Genomic DNA, 16,967 nt, shown 5'->3' on the forward strand with positions numbered 1-16,967 from the left:
GGCCATGGGTGTCAAAGATCAGACAGGCGGGGAGTCAGGGTGGTCCAGCATGGATAGGCGGGTCTAGTGTGCTTAGAGCAGAGTGGATCAATATTTATCTCTAGTATATGAATGGACTTTAGGAGCCCATTCCACACAGAGGAATACTCCCTCAGCCTAGATACATGAGAGAGGGCCTAGGCCCTGCTCCAAATGATATGACATACTTTGAAGATTTTCCATGGAAGGCCTCATCCTCCCTGGGGACCAGAAAGGAGAAGATGGCAGTTGGTGGGGGAACAGGGGAGGATGGGAGGGTGTAGGAACTGGCATTGACATGTAAAACAAGCTTGTTTCAAATTTAAATTAAAAAAATTATACAAAAAAACTTTTTACAATTATGTGTATGTGGGTGTCTATGCATGTGCATGCAATGGAGGCCATCGAGGGTGTTGGATCCTCTGGAGCTAGAGAGTAATAAGCAGTGGTGAACTGACTGATGTGGGTGCTAGGAACCAAACTCTGGTCCTCTAAAAGGTTAGCAAGTGCTCTCCACTGAGTCAACTCTCCAACTCTGTAAATAATTTCTTTTCCCCCCCTTTTTGAAAAAAAAAAATTAAATTAGAAATAATCTTATTTTATATATCAATCCCAATTCTCTCTCCCTTCCATCCTCCCACTGACCTCTATCCAATCCCTCCATAAGTAATTTCTTATTAGTTCTTAGGTTGACACCTTGAAGCATTTTTAATTTCTCTGAGTATTCACTATTTTTTGCAGTGCTGGGGAAGACACCTAGGGCCTTGGATGTGTCAGCAATCACGGTATTAGTGAAGCACATCCCACTCTGATTATATTGTTTTTGACAAGTACATGTCACCTCAGTAATAACAGTTCCACTACCCACAATGCACTTTTCTAAACAGCAACTCTGCCTTTCAGTCCTCTTCTGTATGCCTTCCCTCACCATGATGCGTGCAAGTACTGTCCACACTGGAGCAGACATTAGCACCTTACTGTGCAACGTGCTGCTTATCACATGGGTGTACTAATCTGGCTATTTATTTCTGACTTGAGAAATTTTTTCCTAGCTTGAGGAAGTATAAATAAACTCAACATAGATGTTTGTATATAAAGGGGTTTTTTAAATCATCTATTCATTGGGGTTGGGAGGAATGGAAGGGGCATGTAAATACAATCACAAGTACAGAGGTGAGGGACAACTTTCAGGAGTTTGTTTCTCCTTTCACCACATGGGAGCTGAGGCCTCCAACTCAGATCATTAGATCTGGCAGCAAGAGCCTTCACAGGCTAAACCATCACTTACTAAACCATTACCTGCTAACCACTGCCTGATAGCCGACGCCTGCTAACCATCACCTGCTAAGCCCCAGATTTCTGAAATAGGGTCTAAATGGACACCGGTCCAGGTTAACCCTAGCCTCCTGGATGCTGGTGCTACAATGAGCTAGCATGCCAGGCTTCAGAGATTTTCATGTGAATACTTTACATGGGATTACTAACTCAAAGTTGTTCTCCATAGCAGGGCAGTGGCTTTAATCCTAGCACTAGGTTCCAGGAGAGCCAAACTACCAAAAAAAAAAAAAAAAAAAAAAAAAAAAAAAGCAAGCTGTTCTCCTTTTCCTAAGTAAATGGAGCATTCTACATCAATATATGTAACACTTCCAGCTGCTCTGCAGATACAACTTTAAATAGGTATTTTTCAGTTATAAACATTTTTTTCTTGGGGCTGGAGAGATAGCTCAGATGTAAAGAGCACCAGCTGCTCTTCCAGGGGTCCTGAGTTCAATTCCCAGCAATCACATGGTGGCTCACAACCATCTATAATGAGATCTGGTGCCTTCTTCTGGTGTGCATAAATAAATCTTGAAAACCAAAAACCAAACAAACCCATTTTTTCTTTTGTTCCAAACCTACAAGATCCCCACTTATAGTCTTCTCAAATTGTGTTATCCCTATTAAGTCGCTTCTAAATTGCACCTACTTGCTTTTATGTGTGCACATATGCATGTGCGTATTTATGTGGAGTCCATATATGGGATGTCTTCCTCAATTGCTTTCTATCCTATTTTTGGACACAGGGTCTCTCGCTGAAGTTGGGACTCGATGACTGGCTAAACTGGCTAAACAGTAAGCTTCAGGGCTCTGCCCTCCTCCCTTTGCCCCAGTACTGGGTTACTACGCTGTTCCACTGTGCCAGGCTTCTAGGGATTGAAACTTGGGTCTTCATTCCTCTACTGCAAACGCTTTTCCAACTGAGCCATCTCTCCAGCCCCAATTCTAAATTTTGATACTATAAATATATCTGATAGTAATATATGCTAATTTTGATAATAGATATTAATATTGGATAAAATTATTACCTTGTAATTAGTGTATTGTCAATTTAGATCATCAACATAACAAGCTCTAGGTCTGCCAGGGCTACATAGTGAGACATTCTTTCAAAAAAAAAAAAAAAATCACTAGATCAAATTTATGTCTACCTTATTACTTGATTATTTTATTTATGTATTTATTCATTTATTTAGGGACAGGTTCTCATGTAGATCAGGCCAGCCCCAAACTATAGCTGAAAATGACCCTTTCCTACTCTTACCTCCCAAGTACTAGGATTACAGGTGTGTACCACCATACCTGACTAATTATGGAAATTTTAATTAATGCTTGTTAAATTTTTATTTGACATTATTTATCAAAGCAGGAAAAAAAGCTGTAACACAGATGTAAGTCTTCAAGTATGTAGGTGTAAAACTAGTTTCCTTATGGGTCGATTATGCACTCATTAACAAGCTAGTAATTTACACACTGAGAGAAGTCCCTGATATCCTAAGTTTCACCAAGTCACAATCTGGGTAAAGGTGCCTTAAAAAGGAGACACCTTCAAAGATTCCCCTCTAGACTGAGAGTGCTTTTTAACCTGTAGAAAGTATCATAACAGTTTATACAATTATGAGTTATTTATTCTTTTTCTTAAAAAGATTTATTATGTACAGTGTTCTGCCTGCATGTATGCCTGCAAGCCAGAAGAGGGCGCCAGATCTCATTGCAGATGGGTGTGAGCCACCATGTGATTGCTGGGAATTGAACTCAGGACCTCTGGAAGAGCAGCCCGTGCTCTTAACCACTGAGCCATCTCCCTAGCCCCGAGTTATTTATTCTTAAATGTTGTTTATTCAAAAACCAAAATTTCATTTACACAAATAAAGATACATTTTACAAAGTAAGTTGATGTAGCTACCGCAAACATAGACCTTATGGGAAGTATTTCTGCCTCTCTTTACAGCAATCAAATAACTGTTTTCCATCCTAATTGCTGCTTAAAATTATGAGGAAAGCATTTTAAGATCTTTACAACTGGAGATATTCCTTGCAATAATATTCCTTTCTTGAGGAAAGATTTACCATGGCAAGTCAAACATTCATCAAATAAAACATCTGAACTTACCATCTGGATCTACCTCCCTGGAAATCTTGAGTGCCTCTGATGTTGCCATATCTGTATTTGCAGCAGTGACAGCGAGGATAATGGAATTGGGATTACTGATGAACCGAAGAATAAGCTCTCTGATTTGAAGCTCAATATCCTTTGGCTGATCACCTACAGGTACCTAACTCAAACAAGGTGAGCAATAATCAAAATCAACTCAGCTTTCTTCACAAATTTAATTAACAGAACACAAGTGTTTCTGTACTTAAACAGCTAAGATAAATTAACAATGTGCTATAGAGGTATTTATAAATCTGGTAATCTGCAAAGCCCCAAAATGTAACTCTGCCAAATATCAAAACTTCACTATTGCTGTGCACACACAGCAACAAAATTAGGAGACTCAAGTTCCTGTCTTCTTAGAGCGTCTGTCTTAGTAATAAGAGGCAAATAAACAGACATAACTGCACATGGCAGACAGGGCAATCAAGAACACAGAGAGCAGAACAGAGGCTGGGGGATGATGCTTTTAAATTCTTGCTTTAAATGATATTTTAAAACAGTATCACTAGGGTCTACCTGAATTAGATAATGAAGTTTAGGTGACTAAGCAGAAATTAAAAGCAAAAAGTAGCAGAATTAGCTATCAGGGGAAAGAACATTCCATACTGAGTGAATAATAAAGGCAGGAGCCTAGAAAACAAAACAAAACAAAACAACAAACAAACAAAAAACTAGAGAAGAATAATACACAAACCGAGTGTGGTGGCCTGTAACCCCAGGATCTGGGAAAACAGGAGGATAAGGAGTTCAAGATCATCCTTAGTTACATAGGCAGTTAAAGGCCACCCTGAGATGGACAAATAAAGAAACAAACTAACAAAGTGAGAGAATAATACAGGAGTAGATATTTCTAAGAATTTAAGCTTGTATTCTTAGTAGAAAGAACTAGGAAGTCACTGAAGAGATTTTAAGCAAAGAAATGACACAATCTAATTTTTACTTTAATAGAATACCGTGGTTACTTAAAAGTAAAAAAATGGGGCTGGACAGATGGTTCAGTGCTCTTCCAGAGGACCCAAGTTCAATTCCCAGCATCTACATGGCAGTTCGCATCTGTCTCCAGGGTCTCTAACACCCTCATACAGATATACATACAGGCAAAACACCAATGTACATAAAAGTAAACTGGTGAGACCTATCATATATCCTGTAATTTATACTAATCCAAGAGAAATAACAATGGCTACCTCTACCATGGATATGCGTAGAGGGGATAGAATTCTGAATGTATTATAAAATAAGGACAGCCCAGAGATTTGTTGAAAGGGAAATAAGAAAAGGTAAAGAAATATCAAAGATGTCTGTAAGGTTTTGGCTGATCAATAGGTACAGTGGAATCACCAATTATTAAGTACAGAAGATACACAGCAAAGCTGTAATGCTTTAATGTGGATGCCAAGTGGGTAGCTGGACATGTATCTGGAAATAATTTGAATGTCAGCATATTCAAACTTATGCACTTAGAGCTATAAGATCTGATAATACTATAAATCTAATTAGTTGTGTTTTGTGTACCTAAAGAGGACAAGAGGTCAAAACAAAAAAAACAAAAAACAAGGGGGGGTATTTATAGACTTTGGTGAGATAAGAAGAGACCATCAGAAGACAATGAAAAGGAGTGGCCAGTGAGATTATTGATAAAATTCTAGACTATGATAATGTGGGAGCCAAAGTAAAGAAGGCATTTTAAGAAGAAAGGAGGGCTAAACTCTAATGTTCTGATAATAACAGTAACTGCAAAATCAAATCATTATTCTCATATTAGGTTAATGTTAAAAAGAAAACAAAACACACTTCTTTAAATAAAAACACGAGCACTAGATACTCCTTACCTTGGTCATTCCTGGTAAATCCACAAGTGTCAGATTGACAACGTTGGGTGAGAAAACCTTAAGATGGATTGGCTCAGGGCTTACTCCCTAAAAACAGGTTTCAAATATATTACAATCAATATTGAATTTCAATGAATGGAATGCTAGAGTAAACTACACTCAAGTACACAGACTTTAGATGCCTTAAAATACGTATTAAACTATGGTTCCTGACAATGTTCCGTAATGGAAGCTTAATGAAGCATGAATGAGAAGGCAGCCAATCATGTAAATACGGATTATAATCCTACCCAACCCTTTACTATATTATATAAAATTTCTTCTCCCTGTATGATTTCACTTTCTTTTCTATTTGCATATGCCATTTTTTAAAAAGAGCTTAGCAGATTACATACTTAACAAAAGAACAATGTATTTTCATTTACCCAAAATGATGTTGCTGAGCTGAGTGACTAATAGATAAGAAACTATGCCCGTGAATTTGGTCTTAGGTATTTGAGCATCAAGTGGCAAAAGTGTACACATGGAATGAGTTTGCTCAGGCAATGTACTTCATTTTCAGACCTCTGAGACAAAAAGCTATCCTTGACATAATCCAGTCCCATCTACTTATATTCCTGTCATAATACAGGTTCACCCTGGTATGGGGAATTTAGGAAGTGTGGTGGCAAGAGTAGTACCTCCAAAGTACCGGATCAAAGTTTGAAAGTGAGCAAAACAGTTACTGAAAAGAGGCAAATACTTTTCAACAGGCACAAAAACAAACAAACAGCTGCAAAAACATCTTCCTGTCAGGAAATAACTTCTGCATCAGAGGACCTGGCAACAAATATATACTGAATATTACCACTGCTCAGGATCACTTGTGAGATTTAAAGTTCTCTCAGATAACACAGAATAGCAATATAAACAAAAGCAACTACAATAAAGGTCACAAAAGGATTTAAATGAGAATATTTCAACATTAAAAGTATCTTAGACTACCTGATTTAAATTCTTTCATTCTTAGAAAGTAAATATTTTATTATAATCAAGTACTATGCAGTTAAGATCACAAAATATAAATATTTTGTATGTCTAAAAGTTTTAAGGTGTGTATGTGTATGCATGAATATGCAAATGTAGGTTTGTGTCTGGTAGCTGTGTTAACTGTCAACCTGGAGAAACTAGAGTCACCTGGGCAAAGGGCATGCCTGAAGGAGACTGTCTTTATCACTCTTGGATTGAAAAGACACATCTGAATTTTGAGTGGTATGGTGGCTATGTAAGTGGAAAAAGATAATTAAAAATTAGTATGTATTCATGCACTCAATGTTCTCTTCTGACTCTGAATATAATGTGACCAGCTGGTTCTAAAGCTTTTGCTGCTGTGACTTCTGTGTCATGATGGACTGTAACTGGGAACTGAGCTAAATAAATCTCCCTTAAGTTGCCTTTGTTGGGGTAGTCATCATAGCAATAGAAAAGAAACCCAGGACAGTGTGTGCTGCTGGAGATCTAACCTAAGACTCCCCACCAAACAGTCTATCACTGCCACATACCCTACCCCTTGGTGTTTATGAAACTATTTGCTCCAGCTGGCCTTGAACACATCCTTCTGCCTCCACCTCCCCAATCCTGGGAATTCTGATAAAAATCACCACAACTTATACAAGAGATAATTATTCATCTAAGTTTTTATCTTAGTATAGTACTCCGTTTAAAAGAAAGAAAAAAAAAGGATTAAGATCATGAATTTATAAACCAAGTCTGTCAACATACATGACTATAATTCCCAGTTACTAGGGAAGGTAAAACTGGTGGATCCCAAGTTCTAGACTAGCCTGGGTAATTTAGTGAGACACTGTTTCAAAAACAAAAACAAAAACAAAAAAAAAACCAAACAAACCAAAACACAAAAAACCTAGCATGTGCTAGGTCCCACATACACCATCAGTACTGAGAAGGGGGAGAATATGACTTTGCCATGAGCTTACATATTATATATAGAAAATGCTCGGCAATATATTTACTTTGGTCTAAGTCTTCCAGGTTTTAAGCGGTACCTACCTTATTATTTCCTGAAATTCTTTCAGTTTCATTTTCAATTTCTTGCCGAATTTCATCAAAATCTGTGTAAAGCTAAAAATTGTTGAAACAAAAAGAACCATATTCTAAATAAGATTAGAGTTCTTAAGGGGTGGAGGCCACATTTAAAAAAATGATACATTTAAAGAATGCAGACGACTAGTTTACAATTTCTTACGTATACATACATTTTTCTAAGATTTGTTTCAAAGTTGCCTGACCTTAAAACACTTAAAAATCTTCAAATTAGAATGGATCAAATCACATTAAACCACTGATGCGAGAAATGTTACTAAGACAAGTTTTATTTTATAGGAAACAAAAAAATCATTGCCTGTAAGAAACCATATTCCCTACCATACTTACAAAATGCTATTTTTTACGTTGTTTCTTTATATTCTTGAGTGATTACCTTGTTTTTGGTGTGAAGAAATTTACCCCATTCTTCTGCTTCAACTCCTAGAGAAAGAAAAACTCATTTCTTAGAGACAGGAAACTGGGTTTTACAGTTAGGAATTAAAAGAAAATAACACAGTGAACTGCTTTTTACTGACTACAAATTAACAAGTGTCCCAATTTTAAGACTGCTTAAATACCATTCATGTTTCAAAGCATGGACAGACTACACTGGCAGGACTGAGTTGCCTGCAAGTCCTCCAAGCATTTGAAATCTAGTTCTTACATAAGTTGTACATTTCTTATTTGTTTGTGATTATGATAACTGATAATTTCTTTAAACATATTATGTATGAAAACAGTTTATCCAATGAAAAATTTTCAAGTATAGGAAGAAAAATTTAGAATCCCATTAATAGTGCAAAAAGAAATCATATATAACAAATGTGTACATACATTAAAGTTTAAATATGCATGCAATATACAAATGAAATAGCTAATTTTCTCATTAAAAAATCATAGGACTTTTAATTGCTTTTCTGTTGGCAACACACTAAGCTCTCAGTCATGGTACTAGCTGCTTGTAGCACACACTGCCAAGGTGATTTCTCCCAAGGTTAAGTCTATGTTTTCTCAAGGGATTGTAAAACAGAAATGAATGAAATGAGTAAAAATTGAAACACATATACTGTAAGGACCTGATGTCTTGCTAGTTTCTAGTCATGCTCTGCTCCTCTTGACATCTTACCCAAGCACAGCTATTCTGCTTTCACCAAATTCAGAACCTTAAGATATCTTAATGATTTACAGTATTTAATGAATAACAGTCACCTGAAATAAAAATAAGATATTCTCATAAACATTTATTTAGTAAAAGGTCTATTGTTCTTTGTTGAAATAATGGTCCATAAAATCAGATCCTACCTGAAGCTTAGGACCTTCTTCCAAGGTGGATCTCTGAAGGACCAGACTAAGGGAGGTGACAGAACTCAGAGGCAGTATCACATACCACAGGCTATCTTTAACTTAATTGGCCATATAAAAGTTTCACTGTCTTCACAATTATGTTTTCGTAAATATTAAAGTAAATTCACCCCCCCAAAAGCTTACATGTTAATGCAATGCCAAAACACTAACAAGAACCTCTAAAACCTGCAGTCAATGTGGATAGGCAAATAAAAACGGAAGAACTGAGGCGCACAGCCTGTAATGGTACAGAAGCACACATGCAGGCATTCTAGAAAAGAAGGGCTAAAAACAAATGGATAAAGGAAACCTTTAGAAAGGTGTCTTGAGTTTTTCCATGTAGCAGGGTCTGTAGTTAAAGAGAAATAGCACAAAGTAATTTTAGTGCTTATCCCTAAAACTTCAAACTTAAAAAAACATCATGTGTAGCAACATGATTACATTTCAAATGCACATAAGCATCTAATTATTCAAAACTTATTAGTTATGTTACTACTGTTGTATTAAAGTTATTTTACTCTCAACAGTTTGCCTAAGCTATTTTTGAAAGCCTACTGTGGGAAAAGATAAAATGTATGATTTAAAAGAGCCCATGATAAGTATATCCTTTGAAATCCTCAGAATTAGTAAGTAAATTCAATTAGCCTATTTGCTATAAAGGACCATTTGTAAGAGTATTTTCTTTGCATTTAGCAAAACACCACAAACCATTTAAGTCTTTAAATTCATGAACTCAATCCAACAGGAATCTACTGTCACAATTCTTGTACTTCCTGTTAATTATATTCATTAAATACAAAGTATTTTAGCCAGCTTTCATAGGCCTCAGGTTAAAATTACTCTTTGCTTCACCTTAACACATTATCCATAATGGGGGCTCTCTTATGTATAAGACCTCAAGGAGCTTTTATGCCCAATATGAAACTATATTTTTTATGCAAGAGATGTGTTTACATGTCTAAAGCAAAACCCAACACTGACTCCTGGAGGCAACCTGAACAAAGCAAGAGTAATCTTGATAATTCTGAAGCAATCTTCCTATAGAATCTGTGAGGCTGTACCCTTCATGGGCTTCAACTAATAAAAAGCAAATAAACAAAAGAAGATTAAAAAAAACATAAAAAGAGCCACATACAAAAAGTTTTGGGTTTGTTTTTAACTTTTTGATGGCTTTTTTTTGTGTGTGTGTGTGTGTGTGATACTTTCTTCAAAACTATTTTCTCTCATTGTTCATGTTTTTAAATCCAAACTGTGTGTTAATCTGCTTTTGTTAGCTCTTAATTTCTACAAGGTCAGAATGATTTGGCAAGCCTAAACTGCTTATTCAAAAAGAGAAAGTGGTTTTGATAAGAAGGTTAGGATAGCCAACGAGGTGGCTCAAGAGGTAAAGGCCCCTTCTGCTAAACCTAATTTCCTGAGTTCAATCCCCAGGACCCACATGGTAGAAGGAAATAACCAACTCCCCCAAGTTGTCCTTTGACTGGAGCACGCTTGTAATAGCACACGCACACCACATATTGACACATAAATAGAAATAAATGGTTAAGAAGAACTTTAAAAAAGGAAGCCAAAGAATTTATTTGTACTCAAAAGTATCTATCATTTAAAGTAAGTTAGAACGCAGTATGTATTTTTCTTTACATGTAAGGAAATGCACATATGTAACAGGGACTAAGCTCAGGAGTAATATATATGCAGATAAAAATGTGCAGTTTTACTGGCCAGCCCCCACATCAACAAAACATGCTGGGCATATGAGCAAGGTGATACCAAGGATCTGACATGTTGACTCCCTTTTTTAACAAGCAAAACTTTATTTAAGGAAAGATCACACCTGCAAATAGTCTCTGATAGAGAAACTGCCCTTTTCAAAATGGCAGGGGATTGGTGGGGGGGGGGGGGAGTGCTGGGGTGTTGGAGAGATGATCTAAAACTATATACTTTCTGAAAGTCTTGGTATTAGGTAATGCGTTTGATAGAATTAGTGAGGATGAAATTCTAAAAATTTTAATCTAGATAATTGAAACTAAGCCACAGGTTTGTCAAGAGTGATTAAATTCAAGGTTCAAACTTTAAATAATAATGGGCATTGTCATGCAGAAACTGGGAGGCAGAGATAAAAGAATCACCACAAACGATAAGTCAGTAAATTATAAGCCAGTAAGGGCTATGTGGCAAGACTATGCCTCCAAATAAAATAAATAAAACAAAAAGACCTTTAGTAATAAACATTAAAATATAAAATAATTACTAGTATATCAAGAAGATATTTAGCAATTAAAAGTTTCCTATTTAGCTGAAAGTCAATTACAAAATATACTTACTAAGATCTACAAGCTCATTAACTTTCTTCAGTTATTTTGAAGTGCCTGTTTTAAAGTCAGAGTAGATGCTCATGACAGGTTTCTCCCTCTACTTTAAAATAAAATTAGCACCATCACCACCAATATCTTCTATGATAAGTGAAGGGGAGAAAAGCAGATGTAATACTACCACCCCACCTCAGGGCAGAAGATAAACAATGAAATACACTGAGAACAAATCTCTACACAGTGTATCTGAAAGGCAGAGTAAGTCTACAAAATGCTAGAAAACAAGTTTAAGTCAGAGCTTGAACTGAACAGGATCTCAGACATTTCAAATCTCACTAATATGACTAATAAATAGGATGTATATACGTATGATAAGCAATCTAAAATTTTTTAATAGAGAATATTCTTAAAATAATTTAAAAGATCCATATGTATATATACATGCATATACACACACATATATATAATGAATATACTCATACTCTGGTCTTATTGCTTTGTTTTGTTTTTCAAGACAGCATTTCTCTGTAGCTTTGGAGCTCGCCTGGAACTCTGCTGCATTAAAGGTGTGTACCACCACTGCCTGGCTTGGTCTTACTATTCATATATTGTATTTAAAAAAAAAAAAAAAAATCAGGTGGTGGCGGCACATGCCTTTCATGCCAGTACTTGGGAGTTTGAGGCCAGCCTGGTCTACAGAGTGAGTTCCAAGACAGCCAGGGCTGCACAGAGAAACCCTGTCTCCAAAACCAACCAACCAACCAACCAACCAACCAACCAACCAAAAAAACTCCTCAGTTTAGGCACTATAAACAGAACATGACAAAGGGGAGGGCCTTTTAGAGTACAAAAACTATATGTTGTAGAGGTGAACCTTGCTATAAGAATAAAAATTAGAAACACTTTAAAAGTTTAATCTTTTCGTATAGCTGGACATGGCAGCACATGTTTGTAATCTAGGTACTCAGGAAGAGCTGCGGGAAGACCACAGGTCTGAGGTCATTCTTAGATATATGGTTAATTCTGAAGCCAATTTGGACTACCCTGTCTCACAAACCAAGAAATCTTCAAAAGCAATAGCCCTTCTCTTAGAATCAAAATTAGTGAGCACATGATAAGCCCAGAAAAGGGCAAATAAATAGGATTTTTTTTTTTTTTACTTTAAGTAAGTAATTTCTATTTAATGACAGTTTACTAAACTGAATTATTCAAAATTCCCAACAACTTTATCCAGCATTTCCAATCAATAAAAATTGTTTTATATTAAAGATTAATACCACTCCACAGGATTTCTCATTTTGCTATAGCTTCTATTTACCAATTCACTAATCAACTTTTCACTTTGAAATTTCTATCTTAAGAATAGATGAAAAAGGAATAACATTTTAAAATAATTCTTACTCCAGTTTTGAAATTTACCATTTTCCTCTCCAGTTGTCTTTCTTTTATCTTCTGGAGAAACGTGGACCAGCTGCAGAATAAGAGGTCTTCGGGTGACCACACCAGTCCCTCTGGGAAGAAGGTCCCTCCCCACAAGGCTTTCCAGTACTGAACTCTTCCCACTGCTCTGAAAACAGAACACATGAGAGCAAACTGACTGACTGCTCTAAACAGACTACAATAACAAATCAACACACAGCGGCTAAACAATTCAAAGTCAGGGAAAATAGAAGCCCACACTTAAAATACATAAAACAGCGCCTACTCCAGAGGTTGTTCTACTTTTTGACACTCTCTTAACCAAATCTTAAAGTCTATATTCTACAGCACCAATAATACAGTTATTTCACTTTAAATGGGTCTTTACTGCCAGGTGGTGGTGGCGCACGCCTTTAGTCCCAGCACTTGGGAGGCAGAGGCTGATGGATCTCTGTGAGTTTGAGGCCAGAATGGTCTATAGAGTGAGTTCCAGGACAGCAAAAACTACACAAAAAAATCTTATCTCTAAAAAACAGAACAAAACAAAGGGACATTACTAACTATATTTTAAAATGTGTCAAACAGGAATCAAATTCTCCAGTTTCTGTCACCTTGCCATAAGCCATAATTATTTGGGAAGAGGAGCCTTATAGGAGAAAAGACTTCTGTCTGATTGCCTGTAGGTGAGGCTGGAGGCCATTGCTTGCTTCCTTATTGATGGGGAGGGTAAAGCTCACTGGGAACATTGCTACCCATAGGCAGGCAGTCCTGGGTTGAATAAGAAAGTATGTTGATATGTATCTTTTTCCTTGTTCTCCCTCTCTGTCCTTTCCCCATCTCCACCAGCCAGTTCCCTCGTGTTCTCCCCACTCCCCACAAGGCTCCCAACTTTTTCAGGACATCTTGTCTATTTCCCTTTCCCAAGGGGATCCATGCATGTCTGTCTTAGGGTTTTCCTTGTTACCTAGCTTTTCTTGGGTGATGAACTCACTTATGAGTACATACTGTATTTGTCTTTCTGAGCCTGGGTTACCTCACTCAGGATGGTTTTTTCTAGTTCCATTCATTAACCTCCAAATTTCATGATGTCATTGTTTTTTTACGAAAGAGACATCTTGATTGAGGGAATCATTATGGGGCCAGTAAAAAAAACCTGGCTCTAAGGAAATTTTCAGGAATCCACAAAGATAATCCCAACTAAGGACAGAGTAACTGAACTTCCTTCCCCTATAATCAGATTGATGACTACCTCAATTATCATCACAGACCCTTCATCCAGTAACTGACAGAGGCAGATGCAGAGATCTACAGCTAAGCACTGGACTGAGCTCCCAGAGTGCAGTTGAGGTCAAGACCATTTTGGGGATACCCATTAGAGACAGCAAACCTGAGCTAGTGGGAGCTAATGACTCCGGACTGACAGCTGGGGAACCTACATGGGACCGAAGTGGGCCCTCTCAATGTGGGTGACAGTTGTGTGACTTGGACAGTCTGTGGAGACCACTGGCATTGGTGCATGAATTGGCTTTTTGGAGCTCATTCTCTTTGAAGGGATATATTGCTCAGCCCAGATGTAGTAGGGAGGGCCTTAGTCCTGCTTCAAAGTGATGTGCCAGACTTTGTTGACTCCCCATGGTAAGCCTTACTCTCTCTGAGAAGTGGATGGAGTTGGGAGGGAGGTGGGGGGAGTAGGAGGGGAGAGTGGTAACAGGGATTGGTATGTAAAATGAGAAGAAAGTAAATAAAAAAATTAAAAAAAAAAAAAAAAAAAGAAGCATGTTGAGTGAGCTACAGAAGGCAGGGTTCTCCCATTGTTTCTGCTTCAATTTCATGCTCTACCTTCCTGCTCTGACTTCTTTCAGTGATGGAATGTGACCCAAATGTTATAAGATTAAATAAACCCTTGCTTCCCTCAGTTGTTTTTGGACATTGTGTTTTTCATAGCAATAGAAACCCTAAGAGAATATAAAACAACTTCTGTGGTATTAAAACAGTATTCTGTATAAAACTAAAAGTCAATACATGGCCATTTAAATTTTTGTTCTTTGTTTCTATTGCTGTGATAAAACACCCACCACAACCAAAATCAACTTGGAAAGAGCTTATTTCATCTTAAAGCTAGTAGGCAGGAACTTAGATGCAGGAACTAAAGCAGAAGCTATGGAAGAGTCTTGCTTCCTGGTCTGCTCCCTCTGGCTTGCTTAGCTTGCATTCATATAAAACTCAGAATCACCAGTACCCACATCAATCATCAATCAAGAAAACACCATAGGCCAATCTGGTGGGATGGTCATTTTCTCAACTGATGTTCCTTCTTCCCACGTGAATCCAGCTTGTGTCAACTTGACATAAAACCAGACAGCATTTGCAGGGATGTGGTGGCTCATGCCTTTAATCCCAGCGCAGAGGCAGAGAGGCAGAGGCATCTCTATGAGTTCCAGGACAGCCTGGTCTACAGAGCTACACAGAGAAACCCTGTCTCGAAAAACAAAACAAAACAAATCAAACAAACAAACAAAAAACCAAATAGCACTATGACCAAAAGCAACTTAGGAAGGAAGTTGTGTTGTTTAAGATGTATTTTAATCACATTTCTGCCTTCCCTTTCCTCCCTCCAAACCCTTCCATATACTCTCCTTTTATCAACTGTTATTGCATGCATGCATATATATGTATATTATGTGTATACATACATATATTTCATGTATATACATACATTGCAACACACACAGACACAGACACAGACACACACACACATAAATAAAACCAGTTGAATTCATGTTATTTATATGTTTGTTTTCAAGGCTGTTCTGTTTTTCCCCTGCGGAGGGTCACTGCTTCCATTTCCACTTTCAGATTTACTCAATAACCAGCCTGTAGTTCTTTGTGTAGGGTTGAGATGTTTTCCTATCCAATTTAGTATGTTCACTGATGCTTTCCTTGTTCAACTCTCATGTTTGGGTGGTTATGTTGGTGAGAGTTTATGGATATAGCTGCTGATGTTACTGAGAGACACACTCTCACAGAAGTTCCAGATCCTAATTCTTAACGATCTAATTCCCTGAGCCTTAAGTATGGGAGTGTTTTGTACATGTATTCTTTGGGAATGGGCTACATAACTCTGTAGTTGGTTGTGGTTTTCTGTAGAGGTGTCCATTTGTTGCAAAAACAACTTTCCTTGATGGGTGAAAACTACACTTATCTATAGGTATAAGAACAAATGTTTATTGGTTGATGCTGGGGATTATGCTGGATTAGCGAATCAGTGGTTGTAGATTCTCTTTTATTTAACTAGCACTGATTAGGTTGATATGTTCCCAGTACTAGGCCTGGTATCCCACTTGTTGAGTAGATCTTAAGTTCAATTACAGAATCACTGGTTACCACTAAGACATATGTGCCACTACTGAAACTACAAAGTTATCTTGTTATGCTGGTCATTGATATGGTTCATAGGTATCAAAACTGGGTGGAACTGTTAGTTGCTCCTCTCCTCTGAAAAACTGCATTGGAGCCTTCTAGTACCATGAAAACTATGCCCTAGGAGAGAATATTCAAGTCAGTTTCAGGTCAGGTGTTTTGGGCCCTACTACTGAGGTGCAGGGTATCTTCAGCAACAGGGACTTACCTTCCAGCTCTGGGGGTGGGGTGGGTAACTGAAGGCAACAGCAATACCTGTATGTTTTTAGAGTCTCAGAAAGCCTTAGCCAACAATTGAAAAGAGGACTTCTTATATCTGGTATTAGAGTTATTAGGTGTGCATGGGAGGGTTGTTAGGTGGTAGTCTCTGTGCCATCAGCACAAATAAGTTCATTAAAAATATATATGTATAGTTATACACTGACTTGTTATGGGTTTTAAAATTGTTTATTCTTAGATAAATAGATAAATAGTGAATAGCATGGTTCCTTGTGGCTTTTTCAGACATCCACATTATTGTTTTACCTCCTTCCTCCCTTCTATTCTCTAAGGCACCCCTATTTTCCCATCTTCACTATCAGATCACTTGTATTACTATCCTCCTACTTTCTTCTACATTTACTTACCTCTCCTTCCCAAATCCCCTATCAGATGACTTGTAATGCTTATGGCTTTATCAGACATTCTTATTGTTATTTTACCCTCTTCCCACCATTTTCTGTATTTACCCCCTTCCCAGAGAATCCCCCTTTTCCCATTTCCATGATCAGAATACTTGTACCCTGATATTCTCCTCCCTATTGCAGCAATGGTCCTGTTTTACGTTCTTGGTTTCTGTAGTGACTACAGGCTATGTTACTCATATCTCAAGATTTGGTGCTAGCCTCTGAAGAGAGAGAACATGTGGCATTTTTATTTCTTAGTTTTGGGTTACCTCACTCTCTCTCTCTATATATATATACATATATATGTATATATATATATGTATATATCAGAAGGAGAAGAGAAAAGCCATAAAGAATTATAGTTCTTATGTACATAAAATCCATAAAGTATACATAT

At 37.3% G+C, this 16,967-nt stretch overlaps 1 protein-coding gene across 8 annotated transcripts in view; it reads right to left on the reverse strand.

Annotated features, from left to right (window-relative positions):
- The window catches only part of Dnm1l (dynamin 1 like), a 58,986-nt gene that overhangs the window by 27,922 nt on the left and 14,097 nt on the right, over positions 1-16,967 (reverse strand). For 4 of the 8 annotated variants that reach the window (XM_051190994.1, XM_051190992.1, XM_051190989.1 and 1 more), the window contains exons 2-7: positions 12,486-12,633; positions 9,065-9,103; positions 7,805-7,851; positions 7,375-7,446; positions 5,326-5,412; positions 3,449-3,611 (exon numbers count right to left, since the gene is read on the reverse strand). In XM_051190994.1, coding sequence (XP_051046951.1) covers positions 3,449-3,611; positions 5,326-5,412; positions 7,375-7,446; positions 7,805-7,851; positions 9,065-9,103; positions 12,486-12,633 — 556 coding nt within the window. The remainder of the gene's footprint in view (positions 1-3,448; positions 3,612-5,325; positions 5,413-7,374; positions 7,447-7,804; positions 7,852-9,064; positions 9,104-12,485; positions 12,634-16,967) is intronic. The other 4 variants (XM_051190991.1, XM_051190990.1, XM_051190987.1 and 1 more) reach the window with 1 other exon arrangement.

Source organism: Phodopus roborovskii, unplaced genomic scaffold (genome assembly GCF_943737965.1).
Source record: "Phodopus roborovskii unplaced genomic scaffold, PHOROB, whole genome shotgun sequence".
Classification (NCBI taxonomy): Eukaryota; Metazoa; Chordata; class Mammalia; order Rodentia; family Cricetidae; genus Phodopus; species Phodopus roborovskii.